Source organism: Siphateles boraxobius, unplaced genomic scaffold (genome assembly GCF_051911475.1).
Source record: "Siphateles boraxobius isolate OS27281-9 unplaced genomic scaffold, OSU_SipBor_1 24, whole genome shotgun sequence".
NCBI classification, from domain to species: domain Eukaryota; kingdom Metazoa; phylum Chordata; class Actinopteri; order Cypriniformes; family Leuciscidae; genus Siphateles; species Siphateles boraxobius.
The window spans coordinates 7007210-7033705 of record NW_027508855.1 but is presented as its reverse complement, the minus strand read 5'-3'; the positions used below and the strand labels follow the sequence as shown (position 1 = coordinate 7033705).

Sequence of the window (26496 nt, the reverse complement as noted above, 5' to 3'; positions counted from 1 at the left end):
GAACAGTGTCTTATTAATATATTGTGAAGTAGGCTAATGTTAATGCTAGTGGATCAGAAACGATCCTTATGAGGAAGACTCAAGTGTCCAGTTTCCTCCCCAGTGTCATCCTATTTTAAGAGTCACATTTGCTTGGATGTTTTAACCGTATGTCACCGATCAAGCCAACTGCAGATTTAAATCACTCCCACTTTCCTCTAAATTTAACAACAGAGAACAGACCAACTATTAGACATTACAATTGCTTTTACACATTGTTCAGCTTTTCTTCACACTTTCTCATCTACATGATCCCATGATTAGCATATGAGAGCATAAATGGTAATGTTTGTATTTTCTTTTGTTTTACTTCCTTCTCTTGTAGTTAAAGTCAGGCAGCGTGCTCTTCAATGGCTCAGGCCGGACCACTGCAGTGTGTCATTATTTCAACAACAGCCGCGCAGCCAAAGGGAGGCCCTTGTTTTGATTTGAAAAGCGTTGGTTGTTCCTTTAAGAGAGCTAGACGGAGGGGAGGACACACAGCAAGAGAAGGAATGAGATCATTCTTCAAGGCCTGGATGAATCAGCTTTTCTGTGAACACACACAAAACCAGTTCATTTCACAGCTCTCCAGCAAATGAGCATTTGGCTCTCAGATGTCCATTAAAAAGGGTGTCAGTCAGTCACACAGTGAAATGCAACTCTATGCCATTCTATGCATTAAGTTTTTATGACTGAAAATTATCTTTGCTTAATTAAATTTCGGAGCATGATTAAATTTAGATAAGAACTTATGGATTTTGCAAGAAGTCTCTAAAGTTGGTACAAGCATCATCCTGTCAGCTCCTGCCAACACTTCCAATAACAAGAGCAATGTTTCAACAAGGTTCTTGGTGAACACATGCCAGATGCTTTGCAGATGAAGTCAAATTTTGATTGCAGTCCCAAGCTTTACACGAGACGGTTTCATTGTTTTATGAAACCTTTAAAAGCCAGAACAGAAAACAAACTAGTAGTATTTGTTTGCAAATGTCTTCATGATAATATTCTGCACAACTACAGGGATTGAACAGCTTAACATTTCTTTTCAACCAATAATTAACTTGACACTACAGTAACAGCTCATACTTCTGAAAAATGTTGCATTATGCATATTGATTATAAAACAAATGCTTCTTGAAGGGAGGGGGGTTACTGGTAATCAAACAGCAATCTTTTTCAAACCCACTTGAAGTTTATCAAGAGGTTGTAATGGAGGTGTAGTCATGTTCTGATAACACAGCTGGCATCAATATTGTACTTGGTACCAAAAGTCTTTGTTAGTACTCAACAGATAAATCTGCTCTCTCATGCACACAGTAGTGATGGAAACAACTTGTGAAACTAGAACAAACGAGACACCTAATGACTAAAGTCTGAATTGCACCCATTCATGTGTGTCCAGTGTTATGATATTTACACAACAAAAACATCTTGCTGTTTTTAAGCACTCTTTACGAACACCTTTAGGGGTTCAAGCATGGAGCAACACGAGGCAATGAATTCATTAAAGACATGAATAGATGGCACGCATAAAGACTTTTAATTGCTTGCAACTTCAGTACACACAAAAACCACAATATGGAAAAAAGGGATCACAAAACATAGCAAAACAACTAGAGGTGGAAAAGTTTATTTTTTAAAAAATTGTTCAAAGTACATAGTTACATAGAGAGACATGTAAGACAGACATCACCAAAAAAGGTGACTACAGGGCAACTGAGTATTTTAAAAAGGCAGGGGGGCATTACAGCATACAAAAAAATGCAACCAAAAGGCTTAACTAAAACCACTGTGTTGTACTGAAATTAAAAATAAGAAAAGCAAGCAAAAGAAAAGGAAAAAAGATAGCCATATATAAATATGGAATCATAAATAAAAAGGACTTTTAAAATTGTTTTCCTCTATGCTTGATGTAGCATAGACTCAGTAGGGTCTGTCTCTGCGCTCCTGACGGTGATCCCTGTTGGAAGAATAAAAGAAAGTCAGTATATTAAGCATCACAAGGACTAAAGCATTTCACATTCGTCCAGCTATACTCACAGCAAATGACGCTCACCTCATATCCATCTTGCCTGGTGGTCCCATGCCTCTCCTGCCCCCTCTGTCCATGGGAGGACCACCCCTGCTACCTCCTCTGAATCCGCCCCTGTCCATTCCACCACGGCCTCCTCTGAAGCCTCCGCGATCTCCCCCCCATCCTCCACGCATGCCTCCTGGTCCACCACGATCCATTCCCCTGCCGCCTCTCATTCCTCCTCTGCCACGATCACCTTACACATTTTAACAAATCACATTTTTCTGTTACACAACACGAATTTCAGCCACGGACATCACAAATGACAGCTGACAAGGGAAGACTGTCAATCTGAGTGTACCTGAAGGAGGGAAAGGAGGAGCTCCAAGGCCTTCGGGTTTTGGGGCTTTACATTGGTTACACTCCATTCTCCAGGAGAAGTTCTGATTGCCGCATCCACTGTAATAAGTCAAAAAAAGTCAGAAACGGACATTAACAATGTTTTTATGCTTAATGAGCAGGTTCCATGTATTGCAAATTAGACGCATTAGTTTGGTTGCGCATCACATACGGATTGGGACATTCCCAGTCTCCAGCTCTCTTCTGCGTGTTGCCTCCTGGAGGACCATTCCAGCCCATTCCACCCCGAGGGCCACCACGAGAGGGGAAACCACCTCGCTCTCCTCTTCCCATACCTGTAGGCACACAAAACAAATTAATCACAGTATAGAAGCACATTCCCACATGAAGGATACCTAAGAGGATTTACAGACGAAGTGTTATACCTCCACGGTCCATCCCAGGGCCACCTCTCATTGGCATTCCTCTCATACCCCCCATCATGGGCTTCCGACGAGCCATGGAGACCTTTAACCTCCTGCCCTGGAATTCCTTACCTGTCATAAGAGGAACACGAAAATGTGATAAGAGATTTAGTGGAACTGGCAGACTAATGCAAACAAAATGTACACAGCTGATGGTGATAATCTGAAAAAGGTTTGTAGAAGTTTATGCAATAACATTGAGGGCCCAATAATAATTAGAAAAGCCAACCATCAAAGTATTCAACAGCTGCTTTAGCAATTGCAGGTTCTTCATAGGACAGTGTGGCATCTCCCTTTGGTTTGCCAGAATCTTTATCCGTGTAGATGTTTATGGCTGGTTGGTTTAAACGCCGATTTATCTATGAGAGAAAAAAAAAAAAATCAAAAAGGACTTCCAAAGCTTGTAACCGGTTCAATCAGGTGCTGAAACAAATTATTTTGACAAAAGCTGATATTCAGAATAAACCATTTAGATGAGGGATGGGCAGTCCCGGAGGGCTACTGTCCTGCAGGGGTTAGCTCAATCATTAAATACACCTGCCTGTGATTTTCAAACAATCCTTTAGACTTTTGTTAGGTTTTTCAGGTATGTTTGATTTGGGATTGAGCTAAACTCTACAAGACAATGGCCCTCCAGGAGTGGAGTATCACTTCCCTGATCTAGATACACGGCTGCTTACCCGTATTGGTCCACTGTGCTTGAAGAAGTCGGCCATCTCGGGTAAAGTGGCATTCTCAGTGAGACCTGTGATATAGATGGTGCTGTTCTCAGAGTCCTGCTCTCCTGGATGCCCTGTGCGTTTGTGGGAGAGAAGCTGATTTAACACCAACACCACTTATTTAAATATTTTTTGGAATGATGCAAGAGTCTTTATCATTACTTTTGATAAATGTAACACATCCTTGCTGAATTAAGGGATTAATTTCAAGAATTTAGTTTAGAGGTTGTGAAAGGTGAAAAACAGTGAAAGGTTAACATACCCATGTCACGATCCATTCCACCTCTCATTGCTCCTGGGATCCCATGGATCAAAGAAAAAGAAAAGAAATGCTATTATTGTCACAACTTAAAGGCAAACCTGACAACCTGTCAAGACCAGAAAAAATGTCAACAGTATAAAATACATTGAGAAGATGTGACCATTTTCAGGATTACCCTTGACCACAACAGATTCTCAGAATGAAATGGGAATAATAAAATGCAGAATTTATAAAAAATAAAAATAAAAAAAAGACGCTTCAGTCAAAGGACACGTCTCGACTTTTGAAGAAATCCAAATATATACACCAAATATAAACCATCAGAACACAGTATTAATATTTTGGGGTAAAAAAAAAAAAGAAAAGTGGCACACCAAATGGAAGATTTTAAGGACACATAGGCGTGAATGGCCTCTACATTAACTCGAGTGGACTAGCCAATGGAATACGCTTTAGGAACTTACCACCAGGCTTATTGAAGCCCCCTCTGTCTCCAGCGATGCTAAACATGAAGATATGAAGGCGATATTCCTTTTAGTCTCCAACCATAGGACTTGAGTAGGAAATGAACACAACATCTCCCTCTAACTTTGCTAAGGCCTTATGTAATAATGCACAGTGTATTTTACAAACTAATGGGGCATCTTCATGACTTCTGTAATATCTTTCAAATGGTATTTAACAGTTTGGTTACAATAATGTAAAACAATATCCACACAGAACCAGAAATACATTTCATTTTGTAAACCTTTGGTAAATTTGGGAAGAATTATGAAGTTAGCTTTGTTCTGGGCTGCAACCAATATAATATGCTTGAGACAAGTTTTAAATACAGCAACCCTGTTAGCTGAAAAAAAAATCCCTTTAGCCATTTCAACCCAAATTAAACCAAAAAAAAGTCAGCTCTGAACACTATATATATATATAAAGAAAATACATTCAAAATATATATAGTTTAAAAGACAAATGTTTACAAAGGGTGATTAAATTATGAAAAAAGGAATAATCTCAAATATGCTGACACAAATCTAAAGATTTGCTAAACAAAAAATCCGAAATCAAGAAAGTTCCCCATGGTTCTTTGAGCTGTCGCCTTTGAAATGGAAAAAGGTACTTAGAATAAGTACTGCTGTTCTTAGATCGATCTCTGATACCTGCAGCGTATAAATGTGACAAAGAATGTTAAAACAAGACCTTTGAAATGAGAAACAGTTCACAAATGCAAAAATATTAAGTACATAAATGTATAAATTTAAATATCAAAAATGTGTATAGTAGCATGCTCACCGTCCCTTGAAACATCAATTCAATTGGAACAGAAATAAGTGTTGATTTTCCTTTTTTGTTTGGTTTAGAGTCAGTGATTCCTTTTTTGGAATAAAAAAAAAAAAAAAAACCCAACCGAGAAGGCCTCAAAGAACAGTTTGTTTATCTGTAAAATTCTTACCTCTGGTTACCAACAAAGGATATCATTGTATGTGTCCATTAAATATCCAAAGGTTACTCCATTTTATTTAAAATATATTTTTCCAATGCTGAACCAACTCTGTTTACACTGACCATTTTGAAACGTGATTGCTTTCAATTCAGAATTTAAAATCCAGTAAATAAGGATAAAACTTAAAACCCCATAATCGTGTGCCACTGTCTGCTGAGAAAAAAATTCCAGTTAACGACCAATGTCTCTAAGACTTGATGTTTGCCTTTTTTTTTACTTTTCCCCATTCAAACTCAACAGCAAAGATCTCCATTCAGCCTGTTAAAACCAAAATGTAAATTTAGTAGGCAGCTTGATTATTGCAACAAAGAAATTTAATGTGTAATAAAATACCTTGCAACCAAACAACCTCAAATCTTTGATACGCCGCCACACTTGAAATTTGTTTAGAGGAAAGGCAAAGAACAGTAAACTGAGGTGATAAACCAAATTCCTGTCTTAAAATAAGTACACATGGATTAAATGACCCATATTCAAAACTAGAATCGTAATAACTACTGCAACGCGAGACCAAAATAAAACATCCCTGCAAGAATATCTCCGTGGTATCATAAAAACCTCTACAAATCAAATAATGGTTGTATGAACTACAGCTCCACTCTTCTTACATGCCTGCAAATACAAACCCTGCATGCAGGAAGTGTTTGATTCTGTGAAAAGCAATGAACAGTTAATTACATAAAGAAAGCCTGAACTTACCCCATGCCTCCGCGGCCCATACCCCCACGTCCCCGGTAACCATCTCTGCCCGCTTCCCCTGGGTATCCACCCCGCTGCTGTGATCCAGAGTAGCCTCCACCCTGACTGTAACTGTCTACAGTAGACATCACACACAGTAAAGTATCTGGCCAATGAACTGACAAGACAATAAACCAAAACATGGTAAAATGGCACAGTGAAATTGTCCCTTACTATATGCACTTTGCTGGTTGTAATCATTCTGTGATGCACTCTGCTGGCCGTACTGAGGCTGTGCGTATGCACTGTTCCCCTGAGGGGGGTAGGCAGCAGGCGGGCCTTGCTGAGGTGGCTGTCCATAGCTGCTCTGCTGCTGCTGCCCATAGCCTGGCTGCTGAGCCTGGTACCCACCCTGAGGCTGAGAATAACCTGCAGCCTGGGAATAGGCACCTTGGTTGTAGGCCGGCTGGCTGCTTGCACTATAGCTGCAGGACAAGAAAATAATACGCAAAAAAAGAACATTTGAAAGTGTACACACTAGCGTTCAGTGACAGTAGATTCTTGTACGTAGTTACTTTTATTTATACGAAAAAGAAAATGCTATTCTATGGAACTTGTTATTCATTTAAAAAGTTTAACTTTTTCCACAAAAACATAGCAGCAAAACTTTTCCATTGTTAAATGTTTTTTCCTTCATCCGCCATCATAGGAATAAACTAAATAAGCCTAGTACCAGACTAAAATGGTTGTTTGAGCAGTTTTAACAAAGCAACTTGCACTAACATATCTTAAAATATGTCAATACCATTGTTTTTTCTAGAGCATGTTTATAAAAGCTACTTAAATGCCCAAACCAACCTTACGCCTGGCTTAATCTAAACCATGTCTGTAAAATCAGGCTCAGGCAAAGAATGAGGTCATTAGAATGTCAGTTGAATCACTACTTTCCAAAGTGTTAGTTCACCCTAAAAAAAATTAAACATCCTCCTCACTCGTCCATATAATGGCAGTGAATAGCGACCAGCGACGCTTTTTTTCTTTCTTTTTTTTTTAAAGAAAGAAAAAGATGCAAAAGTATCACAAAATGATCCCATGCAATATGTCATTGTTAGGATTTGGTAAAAACAAACGGGAAATTAATGCATTTAACAAAAATCCTGGCCTTGGGCGTTATTCTGTCATTCTAACTGTCATCTGACAACTGGAGTTGCAGTCTGGAGATATTCAGCTCTGAACTACTTTTCACTTTTTCCTCCCTAAAGAGCCTAGATCAGTGATTGTCGTAAAATACATGCTCCATGTGTTAAAATGACCATCTTGATGAATATTCGCTTAAACAGTCAGTTATGTCTCACGTGAACAAACAGTTGGGAAATAAGCTGCATGTGTAACAGCATATTAGATTCGTGCAGTCAGTCTTAAAGTGACAGCAGCCTAATATTCCTTCTCCAGTCGGTGTTAATGTTAATCAAACAAAAGACAAAACGCACTGCTCTTCAGTAGATTTAGTAGGATTGATCTACATTTACTTTATACAGTGAATGTCTGTAGTGTTGTTTTACATTTGATTACTTCGTATTGAGAAAGACTTCGGTTTTTCACAGAAAATGCATTATTTGTTAAGCTCTAAGCAGTTCCTAATCACCTCTAAGAGTGTGAATGGAATATGTTGCTTGTAAATAAAGTTGTCAATTCATGATACTCATCTTTATTTTTTTATATTAAGAGGTCTAATGCACAGCATTATTTAGTGCATAACCATTAAATCAAACTTAATTGAGAAATTATACTACGATAATTACTTATTATAATATAATTATTAATTTTATTGCCCAGCCCTATGACATGTGCAGCATGGGATCATTCTGAGATACTTTTGCATCTTTTTAAAACTTGATGCTGGTCTCTATTCACTGAAATTATATGGACGAGTGCAAGCAGGACATTTTTAATTTCTCCTTTTGTGGACAGAAAGAGCATACTGCATTAGAACACTAGGGTGAGTAAATGACTTAATTTTCATTTCAGGGTGAATGATGCCTTTCAACAGCCTCTGATCTTTTTCTACAGAAAAAAAAAAACACGGTATCTGCATGGGAACTGCTTTCAAATTCAGGCAACACGAGGTAAGAACAGCATATGGAGATACTGCAGGAAGCTCCATAATAGCATCCTGTTGATGTGCTGCTCTAGGAGTTGGTCCAGTTACCTCTGAGGAGCGGAGGCAGCAGCCTGCTGGTTGTAGCCAGAATAGGCTGGCTGGGCTGAGTATCCGGGCTGGGAGCCATAGGAGGCCTGGGTGGCAGGGGCCGCAGTGGAGCTGGTGTAGCTGCTGGCCCCATAACTCTGCGCAGGCTGATTATAAGTGCCTGGCTGTGCCGTTCCATATGCAGCTTAAAGAGAATGATTTAACATCAGTTGTGAGAATCATATTCTATGTGCACCCGAATAAACAGCATGGCAATGTGTACAAGAGAACTGTGCATTTAAAAAGCAGGAATTTCCAGGCCTACGTTTTTAATGATGTTTTTGATAAACCAATCATATATACTAATGATATACCACAGTCAAGCTCCAAACACTTTCACTAACAGACAAATATTGTTGTATGATAGTGAAAAAGATCTGCCTGCAAACCTGGCGCTGCTGCTGCCGCTGCTGTAGTTGTTGCTGCAGCTGCTTGTCCATACGATGATCCATATGGCTGTTGTGCATACGCTCCAGCAGTGGGCGCTGCCTGACTGTAAGTGGACTCGGGTGCAGCAGCGGGTTGAGCATATGAGCCATAATCCTGTTGGGTATAGCCCTGCTGCAAAAGAAATTTGCTGAATTATTAGACACTATTTTTTTCCTTTTACACATATAAACACTATTAGACATGAGTCAATCAGAATTGCTAAGTTATCAATTAAGAACATACAGCATGTGGGGAAATTTGGCATTGCAAGACCACTGCTCCACTATTTGAACTACTGAGCGTTAGGGCAGTTTAGGTTTACCTGTGCAGTTTGTCCATAGCTCTGAGAAGGAGGGGCAGTGTATGAGCCATACCTGTGTACAAGATGATTATTATTGATTTAGGCCTATTTATTTAAATAACGAATACATAATACAGTGTGTTAATTGAGAAGAACTTACGGCTGCTGTGCACCAGCCTGGTTGTAGCTGCTATAATCTACAGGGAAATAAATGACCAGAAAGGTTAGACGTCCTGAAAACAGTTACAGCTGCATAACATCTGGCATTTTATTATTATAATCCAAGAACCATACACGACTTGAAGGGATTTTTCACCCAAAAATGAGAATTCTGTCATCACTTACCCTCAAGTTGTTCCAAATCTGTATGAATTTGTTCTACTGAACACAAATAAATCTTATTTTGAAGAATGTGGATAACCAAACAGTTGATGGGGTCCATTGACTTTCATAGTATTTTCCCCATGCTATTGAGAGTGAGGAGTTGTCGTCATGGTACAGAGCCCCTCCCCTCGATATCACGGGATCTCGCGGGATTCTCACCCTCTCCGCCATGTTGGCAGGATTCCGGCGGCAAAACAAGATTGTTTACATGTGTTGTTAACTCGGTAGTAGAGGAGGTTCTCGCAATTCCACACTGTTTTACCATGCCTGGAGGTCACTGCTGCGTTAAAAACTGCTCCAGTACCTCACACGATACATTTGGAAAACATAGGAAGAATGGAATACAGTTTTTTAGGTTACCGAAATGGACACAGCATCAGGGAGAGCAAGTCTCTGACCTGACGAGGAGACGCCGGATTGCTTGGTTGGCTGATGCCTTTGATAAGTTGTCACTGTTTGCTGTGCCTTAACGAACATGTGCAAAAGTGTTGCTTGAGTGCCTTGTTCATTACTTTTTTATTTCTTGAAATAAATGCTTGAAACAACTTGATATGGCTTAACAATATTTATCGAGGACTGAATATATGTATTTTTTTCGGACAACATAAGTTTCATGGACAACATAAGTAATAATAATAAAATAATACTGTTCTTAGTGCAAAAGAACAAATATCTTGATGCTGTTTCTCCAAATACCGCTGTTTTGCGCTTGGTGTGAGCTTGTTCCTGTAAGGTCCCTTTTCTTTCGCCTTATCTTTTTGCATTTCTTTACTTTATTCATCATTTTAGTCGCGCTTCTGTGAAGTTCTGATGGCGTTGCCCCTGGCAACCGATAGCGTCTCCTACCATCATGGCGGACCGGCTCAGACCCCGCCCACATCGGCACGTGACTCCTCAATCTCAATAGAAATCAATGGGGCCCATCAACTGCTTGGTTACCCACATTCTTCAGAATATCTTTTATGTTTAGCAGAAGAAAGCAATTCATACAGGTTTGGAACAAGTTGAGGATGAGTAAACGACAATTTCCATTTTTGGGTGAACTGTCCCCAAAGCAAACACACAATGAAGAACAGCAGCCGCTGAATTCCAGCCATTCATCTAGAACAAAGCTTAGACACATCAACAAGACAGGGTTGGTTGTTTGAGATTAAAATATTCAAAAGAAACAGGAATCTCTGACATTGAATCAACACGTTTAACGTTACATTTTGGTTTTGAAAAAACGTAGTGCATTTAAGAAATGGTGCATTTGAACGTTTATATTTTATTTTTTAACAAAAATTACTACGAAAAAAAATTGCATTAAGAAAAAGGCTCGCAATAAAACAAATCTCTGATGTCAGATTATTTCGAATCACTGAGAAAAACGATAATGCAAACACCAAAACTAAACATTATGTTCGCCATGTTGGCTGCGCTCTCAATCCCGCTGTTTTTAAAACCACGCCTGCTAGGGTTTACGATGAACTAAACAACGAGCACATTTAAGCAATTTAAGAACAAGACAAGTTAATATTGCTGTTATATGGGATTTAGGCTCTTATTATACTATAGCTAAACTAAGTTTAAAACCCGGTTGAGTCGCGTTTTCGATCACTTAGCTTCAAACGACCGCCATGACCCAAAAAAACAAACTTTAGGCCGCATGCTCGAGGAATGTTGGTTATTATCCAAAGAACAATCTCAAATTCCAAATAATTTCTAACATTTACTTAAGTTGTGATGAATTCTATTAGTAACAAAGTACTGAAAGACAAGAAATTTAAAACAAGAAAAGAGGAAAAATACACTTACTCGTGACTGACGCCATCTTCCCGTTTGAGAACAGTATGCGTTGTAATGTGCGGGCAATTGTGCATGCGCCTGCGTGAAAGCAAAATGGAACGTACCAACACACCGATTATAGAGGGTGGCACGTATACATCTCTGTTTGTAATTGTTATCATGCAATTTGCATGATAATCTTTACACATGAGTCAAACAATTATTAAACTATATAAAACAGTTTGATATAGTTTATCAACATATTATTCCATAAATATGAACCCCTCAAAACATCTTCGGAGACTCCCACAAATGCGCTTGTCCGAAAGAGGAAGTGATTCGCTGACAAAATAAAAGGGCTGGCAAATGACATTGGTATGGGTGTAGCTTGGTCTTACTTGTTTATTATTTAAAAGTTATTTAAAAAATATCTATATATATATTTGTGCACCTCGTACTCGTAGTACGTAACGTTACACTCGTTCGTTGAAGTATTTGTAAAACAGACCTCAAGATGCTAGCGTCGTAAACTGGCAGTGAAGTTCAACTGGAAACATGAATACATGATACACCTGCCCTAAGCTCAAATCTAGATAGATACTTGTAATGATAGCAACCCATCAGGTGATGCGTTTTTTAGTTTACAATGCTTGATCATCTTTTTTCGTCATGGATGTGGTTTGGATCAAACCGGCCAGGATATTGTAGTGGAACATTTGCAATAGTCATATTAATTTTGTCGACTTGGCTCTGTGGTATTCACGCCAGTCTAAGTTTAGGACCAGGCGGGGAATTTCCTGGATTTTATGGTAAGCAATACACGAATGTATAAGATTGTGATTTACATGATAGGCGTTCAGTTCCTAATGTTTCTTGTTTATTGCAGACTTTATCTTCTACGCCTTCAGTAACGAGGAGTTGATCTCTTTTCTCTACAACGTCACCCTGCTGATGTGGATCGGGCCCTGTCAGGAGAGAAGATGGGGCACTTTTGTCTTCCTAGCTCTCTCGTTTATCTCCACTGTGCTTCTTCCTCCTATTTATGGCCTCTTTCTCTTTGTTACCGGGGATGAAGCCAGCAGGGTAAGTGGATACTCAGCCACCCACCTTGCCCTGCTCACAGCTCAGTGTCGGCAGGTGAAGCAGAGAAGGGTCCTGCGCTTTGTTCCTGTCTGGTTCTTGCCTTGGCTCTTCTTGCTCCTCGACCTCTTTCTTCTTCCCAGTGCTCCAGGACTGCTTCATTTTTATGCCATTTGTCTGGGACTCAACTGTATCCTTTAAACCAGTTGTTCTCATCACCTTTTGACTTAAAGGCCCCCCCAGATGTTTAAACCAATTTTATCCCCAATATACGATATTTCCAATATAAGATATTTCCAGTGTTCTGCTGTATTATGACTAACCTGCATGTTTCCAAACTTTTTTTGTTTACAGAAATTTTGGTTAAACTGATAGTCCATCCAAAAATGTAATATCTGCCATAATTTACTCACCCTTGTGTCATTCCAAACCTCTTTGCATGTCTGTTTGCAACACAAAAGAAGACATTTTGAAGAATGTTTATCGCCAAGTTTTGATTCCCATTGACTGTCATATTTTTGTCAATGTTTAATTCAGTGGGAACCGAAAACAAAACTGTTTAGTTACCAAATTCTTCAAATGATCTTCTTTTGTGCTCAAGGTTTAGAAAAACATGAGGTTGAGTAAATATATATAATAATTTTTATTTAAATAACTTTTATTTAAATAACTTTAAGTCATCCTTCCGTCCCCTTGGATGTTTGCTGAGGCTTCCTGCTTTAGATATACTGTGTATACTAATATAATTTTGTGATATTTTTTTGCCTTTATAAATGAATGCCCTTAATATAATATACAGACAATAATGAGTTTATTGAAATACTGGAGCAGATAGAGAGACTGGGTGCATGTTCCTGCTTGCCAAAATGGGCCTACATCCCTGTTACCTCTCATCCACACCTGCCAGTTTACCACAACACCTCAATAAGGTTATTGCGAATTTTCTGCTAATCTTTCCCATTTGTTTGTTTTTTCTGGTGGTGGTTGAGGAGAGATCCCCGACATGGTTGTAAAATGCTTTGGCTGTACAGTAGTATATATAAATGCCTCATTCATTCATTAAATCATGTCATGCAACTGGAATAACTAATAAGCTTTATTATTATTTAATAGACCAGAGCCTTCAACCAGCAGATCCCAGTTGGAAGATCATTCGGCATGGCAGCATTCTGTGTCAGAGTGGCATCAGGAGCCTTTATTGGCAACAGATTCACAGTTGTTAGAGGAGCAGATGCTGAGAGCAGGGATATTAGCATCACTCCACGATGCACCTGAAGGTGCAGCGGACAAAGTGGAAGTACCCAAGTCCTCAGTGTCCTCATTACGGTCAGTTCATAGTGTAAATTAGTGTTTTTTTCATCTATAGTGATATCTTAAATGCTTAAGTTCATCCTGTACATCTAATCTCCTGTACATTCAGGTTGCAACAGCTGGAGAAGATGGGCTTCCCCACAGAGAAAGCTGTTGTGGCTCTGGCCGCTACTGGACAGTTGGATGGAGCAATCTCTCTGCTTATTGATGATCAGATTGGGGAGGAGGCTGTGGTCATCTCTAAAGGGAAGAAGCCATCATCATCGTCATTCCTCAGAGATACTGCTTCAAATTGAAGCTGTCCTATAGCATCGCTCTATTATAATTCCATTACTTAAGCAAAGTATGGATCTTCAGGGTGACCTGTTACATTGTATTTACTACTTCATGACTTTTGGGTGTGCAAGAAAAAAATCCAGTGGATTATTGGTGGTTTGGAAAATGTGTTTATATTATGGTATTGGCAAGTTTTATGATGTAAACCCATACTCTCAAACTGTCCCAATGGTTGAGACATGGACGTTTCAAGAAACCTCTCCACGGACACGGTGTCATTAAATCCACATTATTAAATTGACAGGCCAGGAGAGTCATGTGCATATGCCCTATTTTAGTCAAGTTGTTTTGGCTACAGATTATTCTTTATTAAAACATTGTCAAACATTCAGGAAGTACTAAGTATTGATAAAAACGTGGCTTGTCTTAAAAAAGAAACACAACAAAGTTTATTTCGTTTTTAACACCAATTGGTAAGACTGCACGCTGGCAAGATAAAAATTCACACGAGGCTAGAAATGAAAAAATACAGGTGACGTTACATTAATTGGTATACATAATATGAAAACATCAATCGCTAATAATCATCTATAAATAATTAATACAACAATATTTATATAGGAATACAAAGACATGGAAAAGTATTGAGGAAGGAAACCAGTCCTATGCATGCGCATGTAACTGATGGAAAGACATGCATGAAACACAAAAACAGAATTCAAGTTATACGAGTTTTCCCACTTCCCCTTGTGCTCCAGTTAGATCTTTAGTTTATGGACCTCTAGCTCACACAATTGCACATTTTTTAGTTGATTTATTTTAGGGTTACTTAATATTTGTCCTGAACTAGAGGAGAATCATACAATTGAATTCAGAACCACTTAAGCTCATGCTTTAACAAAAATATTTGAAAAACATTGAAACAATTTGTTTTCACTAATTCAAATCTGGTTACATCTTCAAAAGGGAGAGGAAACCCAAAGCCATTTTCTATTTCAACTAAATTGTCTATTAAAGTTTGTACATGTTTATGTCCTTCAATTTTCCTTTCTCTTTGAAGAACAAGATGATTCTCTATCTACATAGTGCATTTAATCCAAGCAACAGAATATGAAATCAGTTTTTATTACTGGGGAAAGTGTGGTGTTTGGCTGAATAGCAGAATCGTTATGTGCATTTTCCTCATTACAGTACATTTGCTGAAGTTACTATGAGCTCCTAACAGCAGCTGGAAAGACTAATAATATGGGTTGATGCTCTCCTTAAAACGTTCTTCATCTCCCATCATTTATGCCATCACGTTTTGTACCCTTCTTGCCCACAGTTGTACAAGCACCAATACTATTTCTCTATATCGTATTCTAAAACATGTTTCCGTTTTTCATGTGAATCGAGTATCAAACAATAGGTTGATAAATTCCTTCTGAGACTGATTGTGTTCATTTGGTTATGTCATAAGAGTGACACAACATGATGGCAAACCACAATAATTTGCCAGAGGAGAGGTGCTAGGAACCTGTGAAGTCCCATTAGAGGTGGTTAATTTATACAGCACCATATGGTCTTCCCTGAGGTGTCTCCCCCTTCTGGATTAACTGGAATACTCCAAAGCAATTGTATCTGTAATATGTGTGGGACTTGTGTAGTTGTTGCCAGTTCAGGTGTTTTACAGATAATGGAATCGAGATGGAAAAGATGGCTTCACTCTTTGGAATATGCAGACTACTTCCCTCGAACCTTGGTCTCAGCAGTGATTAAGGGAGAGTTGATCCGCAAAGATGACATTCTTGCCCTCTTAATCCGGTAGACGTCTGGAGATGGTGTGCCAAAAAAGCCATCTCCTGACCCTAGATCAGGTTCTGTTGAAGGAAGAGAGAGTTAAGGCTGCTAAGTGCTAATCTGTTACTCAAAATACTTTGTAAAGTGGCTGGTGACAGACAACTGATGAATAATAGTCCAATGATTCAGTTCATTCTTAGAGAAGTGGCATATGTTTGTTATGGAGTTCAAGGTTATACCATATTGAGATGAAGAAAGGGGGCAACAGGACTCCAGACTGTTAAGCACCAACTTTAAATGGCGCAAGCATTGATGTCCGAACAAATGACCTGTATCGATTCTTGTGAACAAATGACTGATTTTGTTTTCACTCTGAGATTCACAGAACAGTCTTAAACTCGCTCTAGAGTTAGCGGTTTGAATCAGATTTGCTGACTTTGCATAATTCAGTGGCACTACTGAGTTTACAATTGACTCCCTGACTGAACCATGAGTATTTTATTTTATTTATTATTTTAATAAATGTTCAATTTAAACTGATCCAAAAATCATTACTGTGATGTGTACTTTAGGTTTGTGAAACTTAAATCAGAGTCCTGTTGTATAAAATAAATTATATTCTAAAAATCATTCTATATATACTGTATATATTATTACTTATTGTTTACCACAGTATGTTCCATTATTGAGACCGAATCCATAAAACTATTTTTGTTAGTAAAATTAATAAATGTATTAAAAGTAATTGTAATATACTTTTAAGATATATAATTGCATTTTTTAGCATAGCACATTCCATTTGTAAGATTGTATCAACTGTAAGGGAAAAAAAGATCAACACTACATATGGCACAAATAAGATTGTGATCACTAGAGTGACAGCATCAAATCAGAAATAATTTATATTAAATGCAACTAGAAAACACATAAATTAAAATGAAGGAGTAATCATCTATATAGCCTACTATAATAAACAATTTAATCATAGCACAGAGGAACAACAATCTTTGTCAAGCAGTCCTTCATTTAACAAATAAGAAGTTGTTTGGTTTCAAAATACTTCTATTTAGGAACCAATTTTAAGCTAGTCATTTTTGAGTCTGGAGCCCTGTGGTATTACTGTGTTTTGGTGGGTAATGATGGGTCTCCAATCACAGGAAGAAGTGTCTAAAGTGGTTAAAAATCTTTCCTAGTAATTGAAAGGATGTTGGTTCAAACTTCAGGGGTGGTTCATGAACTGATGTTTTACTGCAGTTCCCATTATCACATTGCATGCTTGAGTGAGGCACTGAATCCGGGCTGTTGCACGGGTCTGTCTCCATAGTAAATGTACTGTAAGTCACAATTGATGGGAAAGCATCTACTAAATACCTAGTGGTTGTGTGGGATAATACAGAAAAGCAACTTAATGAGAGGTCTAGTAACTGGGAAATACTCCTGGAGTCTGGCCCTGGATGGAGCCTGTGAGCTGATCTTCTAACTGGCCAGGAGATGGCAGTAGATTGACTTGCTTAGACGAGGGGAGGCGGGCATTACCTGGCCAGATGATCGCCTCCAGCAGCTGCACCCTGCGAGCCAGCAGCTCTAAGTCAGCCTGCAAGTCTTGGAACTTCTTCAAATTAAAGTCCTATCAAAGATCAAAAGTTTTGAAAGCATGGTGGGGGTTGGGCTCATGGATGGCAGGAGGAGTACTTTGCCCCTGTCCTCCACCACACTTTGCTCCTCGCTCACTTTCCAAAGGTGTTGTGGGGTAAAAGGTGCACTGGAAAATCTGACCCTTGTCCTAAGTCCTTTTAAAACAGACCTAACCCTATTTCTGGCCTTTACTCACCATGGATACCGATCATAGTCTCGAGGATTAAAACCCTCTCGGCTAAGATCTTCAGAGCCTCGCGGATTTGGTGTATCCCATCCCCCTGTGGAGATAGATACAGCCGTCAAGGTATTGGGCACAAGCCAAACAAAAGCGCTTGCCAAGATGCAAAGTCATTCGGTTAATCAATTACATTAATCTCAATCCATTACCGTAGTTAGCAGGTTAAATTCTCAGCTTCATTCACTACAAAACTCCAGTTAACTATACATCAAATTAAGCTCTGCCTGTCTTATTTCATTCATTTCTTCAGTGGCCATGCCATAAGTCTTGACAAAAAGCATGCAGTTTTTTTTTTTCAGGCCAGGGCTAAGGCTCCTTAGAGCAAATCAAGACCAAATGTTCAATCATTTTAGATTTGAACATGCATTTAACATTCCCAGTACACTCAGACTATGTTACCAAAAAAACCAAGAGGTGAGCAGCTTTGTTCAAACTAAAGAAATATTGGAGTCATCTGGACCATTTTTTACTTGGTTGACTAAACACACACTTCTTTAGTCTTTAGTCTGCTCATCTCAAGGTAAAATATGCTCTTACACCAAAGCCACTATTATTAGCTCACACTGAAGACATGTCTATCAATTACTGATGTTCAATCAGAGCCAGTTATTTATTTCAACATAATACATGTCAAATACCAAATGAATTATGACCATTTTAAATTCATGAAATTAAGGTTGGGTATCAATACAGATTTTCCAATTTAGAGTCACAAGATATTGGTTTGATATCTCAGTCATAATCTCCATTTCCTTTACCTATTCTTACTTTCCTGATACTGTAAATTATACAGTCCAGTGTTTCAGACTGATTCAAAATGGTAACACTATTCATTTAAAGAACCAGCTCATATGAGTCATTTGTTTCAGGAATATGTTTGCAATTCATTAAAAAGTAGAGTCTGTAGGTTATAATTGTAAATCAGGCCACACTAGCCACGTAGTACATTTTTTTGATTCACGAAAAAGATCTGTCTCATAAGAGTCATTCATTTCACGCTGTTTTTTGATTCACTAAAAAGAATGGGTTCACTTGTTTATTTGTTTATGAGTTTTGTATTATGAGTCATGTGTTTGTTAATTGGACTACACTGGAAGAGTTATGCATTTCATGCAGCCTACATGAATACAAATAAAGATGTTTTCTTTTTATTGCTTCATATACTTTGAACAACTCACATTAACAACTCAGCAAAAATATAACTGCGTCATTGAAAAGTGGTTCAGGAAACCCTGACAGAAAGTGAATCTTCCATCTTATGTACATTACTAAAATATTAATTAGAAAATCTATATTTTTTACCCAGCGCTACATGGAATCAAAAGACATGAACATCAAAAAAAATGATCTAACAGAAAAAACGTAGTGCTATTTTACAAAAAATCGGCAGAAATACTTAGTTATGTGGCTTTGGTAGGCATTTCTTGAACCGTGTAAAGAACTGGTCACATAATATACATTCTACACAATAGTCTAAAGCTCAAGCACATGTTAGAAAAACAGTGTTATTGATGAAGTCAGGAAAGAGTTATGTATGTAAGGCTTATGTAAAAGTTAGTGCCTGTGAGAGCAGGAGGTAGTTCATCTAGCCAACCAAAATAGCAAACAATATATAATATCATTTCTTGAAAAAATACCATATTCATTAAGAGATGCTAGTATGGCTAGGGTCCAGAATCTTTCCCTACGGTATTATATGAGAGCTAGGCCTCAAAATGATAAATGTGAAGAGATTAATCTTCAAATAGTTGTATGGTCTTTGTACATTATGTATACATCTCTAAGGAGTCTACATACAGCATCTACAGGATTTAATCGAATTAACTGTCTTATAATTAATAGCACACAAATGGCCCACATCTGGGATAGGCAAACCATGTGGAAAACCATACATCAACATGTGAACTAAGAGGCTATTCAATATAGCAAGCCTTTCACAATGGATAGAGTGTGATAGCGTAATGCAATTAAACTGAACGTTTGTTTGACTATGAATCGTTCAATGCCGCTAAACTCAAAATGGAATGGTTAGATGTAAGTTGAGTAGGCAAACAGGAAGATCACAAACAGCGCAATGAGATGGGAACATGCAGCAATGCACTGAGGGATAATGAACGATAGCTGTATCGATCTGCACGTCCATCCACACACCAAATCCCTGCAAATGCTAAAATGGAGCATATACACAACACACGTTTCTACTTTTTTCTTATTTCTCCTCCTCCCGTGGTTTTGATCTAGCAGTTTGGTTGCTGAACCCTGATTAATCAATTTGCAAGGGTGTACACACACAAAGGTTATATCAATAATAAAATGTTTCCTCTGTCACGACAGCACGACAAAGCAAAGATTGAACTTCTCTGTGTGTTGGGTATATGCTAGCTGGTAGCTAAGAGACTGGTGGCTGTGAAAGGCAGCCATGGAGACAGTAACGGAAAGGAGTCAGCTTAAGAGGACAGGGGAAACACTCAAGACAGCCCCAACCACCAATCAATCAAAATCATTAACAACATACAACAACAACATTAACAACATAATTGCACATTCTGAAGAGATTATGCCCTTGTATGCTAATCTGAGACTAGATAAGAAACCCCTAAACCCCCTTTAACAGTAAGAAGCCAAAAAACTTGGTCTCAAATCAGTCATAAAGGGCAACCTCTTGTTCAAAAACACATGGAAACAATATCAGTGCACACAAAACCGAGACATATAATGTGCTAACAGTGAGTACAGTAAGTAAGCAATGAACAGCATTTGTGGAGCAAATCCTTTCAGTGGAGTTTTCATTCATTCGTAATGTTTTATCATATTTCTGATAATTTTCCATAAATTTTGGATGAGAAAGTCAGTCTGCCCTAATTTTTTTCATGATGAAAATTTCACTGATGGATTTATTGTGATTGCTGATGTTAAAACACAGATGAACGGCAGGATGAGCAATGAAAAACCTAAAACCAGGAACGACAAAAACATCACGGCAAATGTCAAAATCTCTTACGTTCAAATCGCTCTAGAACATTGAAAAGCAGATATAAGGAAAGAGATTATGTCCGCATTAAAATCAGTGCATTTAAACAGCTCTTAAGTGCATGACTGACATATTCCCTGTATTCATGAACTCAGGGACTGATCATTTATCTCCTTCCTGTAAAGGTAATAATAAGTGGAGTGAGTGTGTGTCAAACAGGACTCCTGATGGGCTTGTCTTACCGGAAGACCTTTCTCCCCTGGCTCTCCTTTAAGGCCTTGCTCTCCCTAGGAAGAAAAAGCGTGAATAATGATCTAAATTTCAGCCTGTTTCTCACACAAAGTTATTGTAGGACTTCAGAAGACTTGTTACAAGTTGAATGGACTACTCTTATAGTACTGTCTGTCTTCGATAAGGCATCTTACCGGCTCTCCTTTAAACCCTCTCTCCCCTGGATATCCAAGAGGTCCCTGTGGAGTTACATTAAGAGTAAGAAATGCACAGAATATACAGGAAGTTTTGCACTGTGGGGAGGTTTAAGCTTGTGCACTCACTCTTTCGCCTCGTTCGCCCTTTGGACCCACCGGGCCTTGCAAACCAGGAGCTCCCGACTTTCCCTGATTACATGAGAAAAAGATGACACATTAGTACACACACTCACATAAGGGTTATTTCCTTATCCGTCATACACTTACAGTTTGTCCCATAGGGCCTGGTGGTCCAGAGGGTCCTATTGGTCCAGGAGGACCTACAAAAGACAGAATTAACATATCTGAATAAAACCCTTTGTGGTCTAATTTAATTCTATTTGTTCAAGGCATTTCCCGATTGCCGGGTATATTCGGTGACCATTGATAGCCGGCTGCTTTCAAAAGCTCCAGTGTGTATCTGTGTAAGCGTTCTGTGAAGAGCATCAAATGTCACTATTTACAATGTGGTTTTGAAGTGTTAGTCATTGAGACAATCACAGACATAGTTGTTGAGTGCGTAAATGCAATGATCAATCAGAGGTGTTTAAGTTAGTCAGAATCTGGATTTTTCACTTGATCTCTTTAAAAACAACATTTACTTATAAACATTTGAAGGCTTCATGCTGTTTAAATGTATCATTTACTTATAGTTTTTATCATCATAAATAATAAACGTATTTAATTTCATTAATATTTTTATATTATGTTAAATATAATAGTAAAATAGTCAAGACATAGTATTCAAATTAATTAACCAATCAACCAATCATGGGGATATTCAAATTAATTAACCAATCATACCATTGATTAACTCTACCAAACTTGGATGTTTTTTTTTTTGTTTTTTAGTAATAAACAAACATTGTTAAGTTGTTTTGATTGATACTGTGAAGCAGCTTTGATACAATCTGTATTGTGAAAAGCGCTATATAAATATATTTGACTTGACTTGATAGTAAAATTGGTCCCAAGAACCGTGAAATTTTACTGGTATTGATTGGTATACATAATACCCTAATTGTGTCAACCCTAAATGAAATATTACATTTGGGTCCAAACATACCCTTATTACACATACTGCTAATAATACTATGGCAAACAGTCTTTTAACATTAAACAAAGAAAACTGATAATTAAAAATAGCTCAATTAAATAGTCTGAAATAGAAATTATTATGGATCTATGACGGTCTAAAATGATGTAGGAACTTCAAACTAAACATATTATTTGCAGTATTTGAAAAATAAAGGCTTCAAGTCTTTTCTATAACCTCATCTGGTAAAATAAAAAATTCAGACAAGCAAAAAGCCTGATGTCGGACTGCAGCCATTACATTAGCTATAAATTCAGTGACATCATCATAACCTGCAGATGGTTATTGCTTCAATACCTGCTGAGTTGCCACAAAAAAATAGTAATATTTATGTTAAAGATGTGCATGTACATTCTTGTGAATCAGATGGTTACATGCGCTAAAGGTAGAGTAGAGTGAAATTCATAGTTTTTAATCACATTGAAACAATATGTAATTTAAGACAGGCCACAAATACTAAGGAAACCTTTGAGTCTAGTGACATTTTGGTTGTCTGATGTTTTCAATATCCTTTTTGCAGTGTGTGGAAAAGTAAAATATGTCAAGAATTAATAGCTGCAATTTTACAAAAGTGAAATATCAATGAGTTGGAAAATCTCATGATGGTAAACTGGGATACAAACACAAATTCCTCCTGCACAATGAAATTAAGGTTGATACAAAATGTGTATTATAAAATTCGGCTGAAATTACATTCTCATAATCACATATCACACTCAGTGTGAATGTGGGCTAAATCATCTGATAGTCTTCAAATCAGGCTTTCAAAAGCTTAGTTTAAACTTAGTAATCATCCATGGAATAAGTGTCCAATAGTGAAAAATACTTTAAACAAGGAATAAATAATAAAAATTCACTGACCGGTGGGTCCAGGTGGACCTGGTGGTCCATGTGGTGGGGTCACTCGGAGGTCGGGGAAGTTGTTATGTAGGAGACTATCTTTTTTCAGGCCTGTAACAATATATAAAAAATATATCTCAGTCAGAGTGACAGCGATCTGATGAAGAGCGTCATTAAGGCTACTTGCCAGTAGATGGCGATGTTTAAACAAGAATAAACCGGTATTTAATTTGTAGCAGGTTGTAAAATATTGGTGCACCATAAATTAAAAAATTGGTTTTGACATTTTGATGTTCTGGCTTTTTATTTTCTGCCATGAGAAGTTAATTAAATCACAAAAAAATGACATAAAATTACAAGCCAGTGGTTTTCTTTTTTTTTATCATAGTCTAATGGTTTTCTTTGTCTCTTTCTCTTGTGTGGGCTTTATTTTCCCGTTCATTAATTACCCCTCTGACTACAACCCTGACATTTAGAGCAGACATTTTATACATTTATAAAAATCAAGCAATAAAAACATACAAGAAAATGCTATTGGCGTTTGTACATGCTCAATAATGTCTTGCTGAATTTGTTTATGTATTTCCATTACTGGCACTTTTTTAATATTAATACTTTTCTCTGTTTTTATTTTCTTGTCACTGCTTTTGTTGCCTGCATTGCTGCTTTTGGAATATTGTGTGCATCACAATCATGCAAATGAAGTGCTTTGAAAATAAATGTAGCTATTCTACTCGCAGAAGACAGAGTAAATGTTTTGAAATTACAAAGACAGATTCCCATCTCTCTCTCTCTCTGTCTCTCTGTATGTCTGTGTCCCGCAGCAGGTGAGTTTTCTGCTGTATTCTCTGTGGCTGCAGGGCATCCCTGAGCCCAGACCCAGACAGGAAACGCCAATAAAGACAGTGTTTTTCTATGGAAGCCCCTTGCAGACCCTTTAATTGTCCTGATTACTTTGAAGGTGGAATTATGGGAATAACAGCCTTAACTGAGTTATAAAATTCTAAGGCCCCTAAATTTAAAATTCTCAAACTTTATGAGGTCTGGGCAGGCCTTTGTCTCCTTCAACAGAGAGCAGATATAAAACTGAGCTAAGGTGAAGTGTCAGTCCGCTACACGGGCCAGTCCTCTTCGAGAGTGACGAAACACACACTAAAATATTATTGCTTCTTTTCTAAAACAGTCCCTCGTGCTTAGAGTTTAACTTAGTGTAAGTCTAAAGACAGCACACATACACACACTTCTCCTGCCCTGCTGTTTTGGCCGTGCACATCTGGAAGTGGTTGAGTGACATCAGCAGCAGACAGACAGGTCTGTTTCCCAGCATGTGACTATTGAGTCTAGCCTGCATTACCTCCTGAAACCTGACATTTTAATCAACGGTGGGGAAGGAAAAGAGGGGCAATGAGAGAAGAGATGCCCACAAGTTAGACTAATTCCTCAATCCATTCCTCTTACTATTCACTTCTGTTGGACTCATTTGAAGCTTCCAAATCACTCTGTTGTCGCACAATCAGGCAGTATCAGAGTAAAAACGAGATGAATTTGACTTGACTGTTCAATGATTGGCTACTAATGAGGTCTAGACTGGCAGAACTGGCCAGCGCTCACAACTGAACCTGCTCCACATTTAGACCAACTGACTACATCTGTGTGTGTGTGTGTGTGTGTGTGTGTGTGTGTGTGTGTGTGTGTGTGTGTGTGTGTGTGTGTGTGTGTGTGTGTGTGTGTGTGTGTGTGTGTCTGTCCACATACATCCATCTGGTTCTGCACTACAGCAATTTCCCTCACAACTCGATTCTAAAGGTGTCAAAAATCTGAAGAGCCATATGGGAGAGCGCAGCATACGCAGTTCCTGAAGACAGACAGAGATAGAGAGAGAGAGAGAGAGAGAGAGAGAGAGAGAGAGAGAAAGAGAGAGAGAAAGAGAGAGAGAGAGAAAGGGGGGGCGAGGGGTCCAAAAACAGCAAATGCGGGCACCTGTAACAGCTTTCTAGGATACTTGATTCTGATTGGTCAGTTGTGGCGTACTGCAGTCAAATATTTTTGTATAATGACCACAAAACTGTATAACTGACTGCCTGTCCAGGAAAATGATTTCATTTATAGCTGTGCTAGTTTAATGCCTCTCGTATCACACCATATATATATATATATGATAAGCAGCCGTACACTAACATTCAAAAGTTTGTTTTTGAAAGAAGTCTTTTATGATCACAAAGGATGCATTTATCCGATCAAAAATACAGGAAAAAAAAACAGTACTATTGTGAAATATTATTACAATTAAAAATAACTGTTTACTATTTTTAGACATTTTCTTTTAGCATAGCATATGACCCTGAAGATGTTATAAAAAAAATCATAATTTTCTGCATCATTACTCCAGTCTTTAGTGTCACATGATCCTTCAGAAATCATTCTAATATGCTGATTTGCTGCTCAAGAAACATTTCTTATTATTGTCAATGATAAACAGTTGCGCTGCTTAATATTTTAGCGAAAACCGCAATACTTTTTCACGATTTTTTGATGAATAAAAGTTCAAAAGAACAGCGTTTATTTGAAATGGATAAAATAGAAATAGAAATCTTTTATAATATTATAAATGTCTTTACTGTCACTTATAATCAATTTAATGCAGCATTAATTAAAAATAATCAGCATTATTTTAATTTATGTTTTACTCGTTCTAACCCCAAAATTTTAATGATAGTATACTAAGTGTGGGAAAGTACAATCAGTCAGTCATTATTGCAAATGAAACCCCTAAGGGTGATAAAAGACCACTTTACATTACATTAAGGTCCGTATCAACCTTGTTTTTTGGGATTTCTTTTGTGATAACGAGTGGATGACAGCCCCTTAAATAATTAGTACTCATACCAGCATCTTGCTCAGGTGGTGGCCCAGGGGGCCCGGGAGGGCCGGGTGGCCCAGGGAGGCCCCTCTCTCCTGGGAGGCCTGGTGGTCCCTGTGGACCTGAGGAGAAAGCAAAAAAAAAAGAAGAGAAAACTCAAACACACACACACATTTCTACCATCGTTGCCCTGAATAGTCAATTATAAGGCACTGTTGTCCCGTTTGACAAAAACTTAACAGGAAATAGAAGAACGTATAGAGTGTTTTTGCACACTATGTTGAACACCACTATATATAATGGGGTTCAGCATAGTGTGCAAAAACACTCTATACGTTCTCCTATTTCCTGTTATCTTTGCTAAAAGAATTCCAAGGAAGTTATGGGATGTTTAGCGTCTTAAAGGGAAGTAGAGGAATTTAAAGAGCGCAGATTGAGGTAGAATGAGGCATTTAATTTCGATACATGGCTGTTCTAGAAAACGGGTTAATAAGAGGGGCAAGAGAACGGTGTGTATTTGTGTGTGACTGTGTGTGTGGGCTGTAGTTAACAGGAGGGGGTTCATAATGGCCATGTGCTGGGCTCTAACAGGGAGAGCTGGGAAAACTCAAATAAACACTGCTAAATGCCGGAGCATATTAGCGACTCTGGTGTGTAATAAATTAAAACCTGGCTGGTGACTGCGCTGATTCATACAGCTCTCTTTCTGAATGTGTGTGTGTGTGTGTGTGTATCTATACAATATCTCTCCAGCTGGTTCCTTATTGCCTGTTAGTTCTGATTAAGCAGGGAAAA

The 26496-nt window shown here is 38.1% G+C and overlaps 3 protein-coding genes across 7 annotated transcripts in view; 1 reads left to right on the top strand and 2 right to left on the bottom strand.

Annotated features, from left to right (window-relative positions):
• Positions 1-1635: 1635 nt before the first annotated feature.
• On the bottom strand, positions 1636-11251 carry ewsr1b (EWS RNA-binding protein 1b). Of its 3 annotated transcripts, none has more exons than XM_077241055.1 (16): positions 11176-11251; positions 9155-9191; positions 9016-9067; positions 8654-8825; positions 8226-8409; positions 6251-6501; positions 6038-6152; positions 4305-4342; positions 3841-3873; positions 3540-3652; positions 3089-3218; positions 2821-2931; positions 2607-2730; positions 2397-2494; positions 2078-2291; positions 1636-1981 (listed from the first exon to the last, which is right to left on the bottom strand). In XM_077241055.1, the coding sequence occupies exons 1-16, from the start codon at positions 11189-11191 to the stop codon at positions 1945-1947; spliced, it is 1725 nt and encodes a 574-aa protein (XP_077097170.1). In that variant the 5' UTR covers positions 11192-11251; the 3' UTR covers positions 1636-1944. The 3 variants fall into 3 exon arrangements, with proteins under 3 accessions (XP_077097170.1, XP_077097171.1, XP_077097172.1); XM_077241056.1 differs by having other exon boundaries at positions 8654-8822; XM_077241057.1 differs by having other exon boundaries at positions 1855-1981; positions 2062-2291; positions 11176-11237.
• Positions 10813-16221, top strand: rhbdd3 (rhomboid domain containing 3). Its single transcript, XM_077241060.1, has 5 exons — positions 10813-11954; positions 12032-12415; positions 13025-13154; positions 13339-13551; positions 13646-16221. Exons 1-5 carry the CDS (start codon positions 11792-11794, stop codon positions 13830-13832), a joined length of 1077 nt encoding a protein of 358 aa, XP_077097175.1. The 5' UTR covers positions 10813-11791; the 3' UTR covers positions 13833-16221.
• The window catches only part of emid1 (EMI domain containing 1), a 67610-nt gene continuing 55347 nt past the window's right edge, over positions 14234-26496 (bottom strand). The window contains exons 9-17 of one of the 3 annotated variants that reach the window (XR_013206840.1): positions 25728-25823; positions 22863-22952; positions 21134-21186; positions 20993-21055; positions 20864-20908; positions 20681-20725; positions 17423-17507; positions 17128-17218; positions 14234-15671 (exon numbers count right to left, since the gene is read on the bottom strand). Coding sequence is in view for 2 of the 3 variants with exons in the window: in XM_077241058.1 (XP_077097173.1) it covers positions 15535-15671; positions 17128-17218; positions 20681-20725; positions 20864-20908; positions 20993-21055; positions 21134-21186; positions 22863-22952; positions 25728-25823 (620 nt within the window). In the remaining variant the exon portion in view is untranslated. The remainder of the gene's footprint in view (positions 15672-17127; positions 17219-17422; positions 17508-20680; positions 20726-20863; positions 20909-20992; positions 21056-21133; positions 21187-22862; positions 22953-25727; positions 25824-26496) is intronic. The other 2 variants (XM_077241059.1, XM_077241058.1) reach the window with 2 other exon arrangements.

What these genes read in the sequence shown, in the direction of transcription:
- ewsr1b (XM_077241055.1), bottom strand. An exon ending in AGCTGTTGAATACTTTGATG is followed by an intron (nt 2,932 to 3,088) that starts GTTGGCTTTTCT and finishes CTCTTATGACAG; the next exon opens with GTAAGGAATTCCAGGGCAGG. An exon ending in GACTGGGAATGTCCCAATCC is followed by an intron (nt 2,495 to 2,606) that starts GTATGTGATGCG and finishes GACTTATTACAG; the next exon opens with TGGATGCGGCAATCAGAACT.
- rhbdd3 (XM_077241060.1), top strand. Translation starts at nt 11,792, where the DNA reads ATGCTTGATCATCTTTTTTCGTCATGGATGTGGTTTGGATCAAACCGG. An exon ending in GGAATTTCCTGGATTTTATG is followed by an intron (nt 11,955 to 12,031) that starts GTAAGCAATACA and finishes TGTTTATTGCAG; the next exon opens with ACTTTATCTTCTACGCCTTC. An exon ending in CATTTGTCTGGGACTCAACT is followed by an intron (nt 12,416 to 13,024) that starts GTATCCTTTAAA and finishes TATAATATACAG; the next exon opens with ACAATAATGAGTTTATTGAA.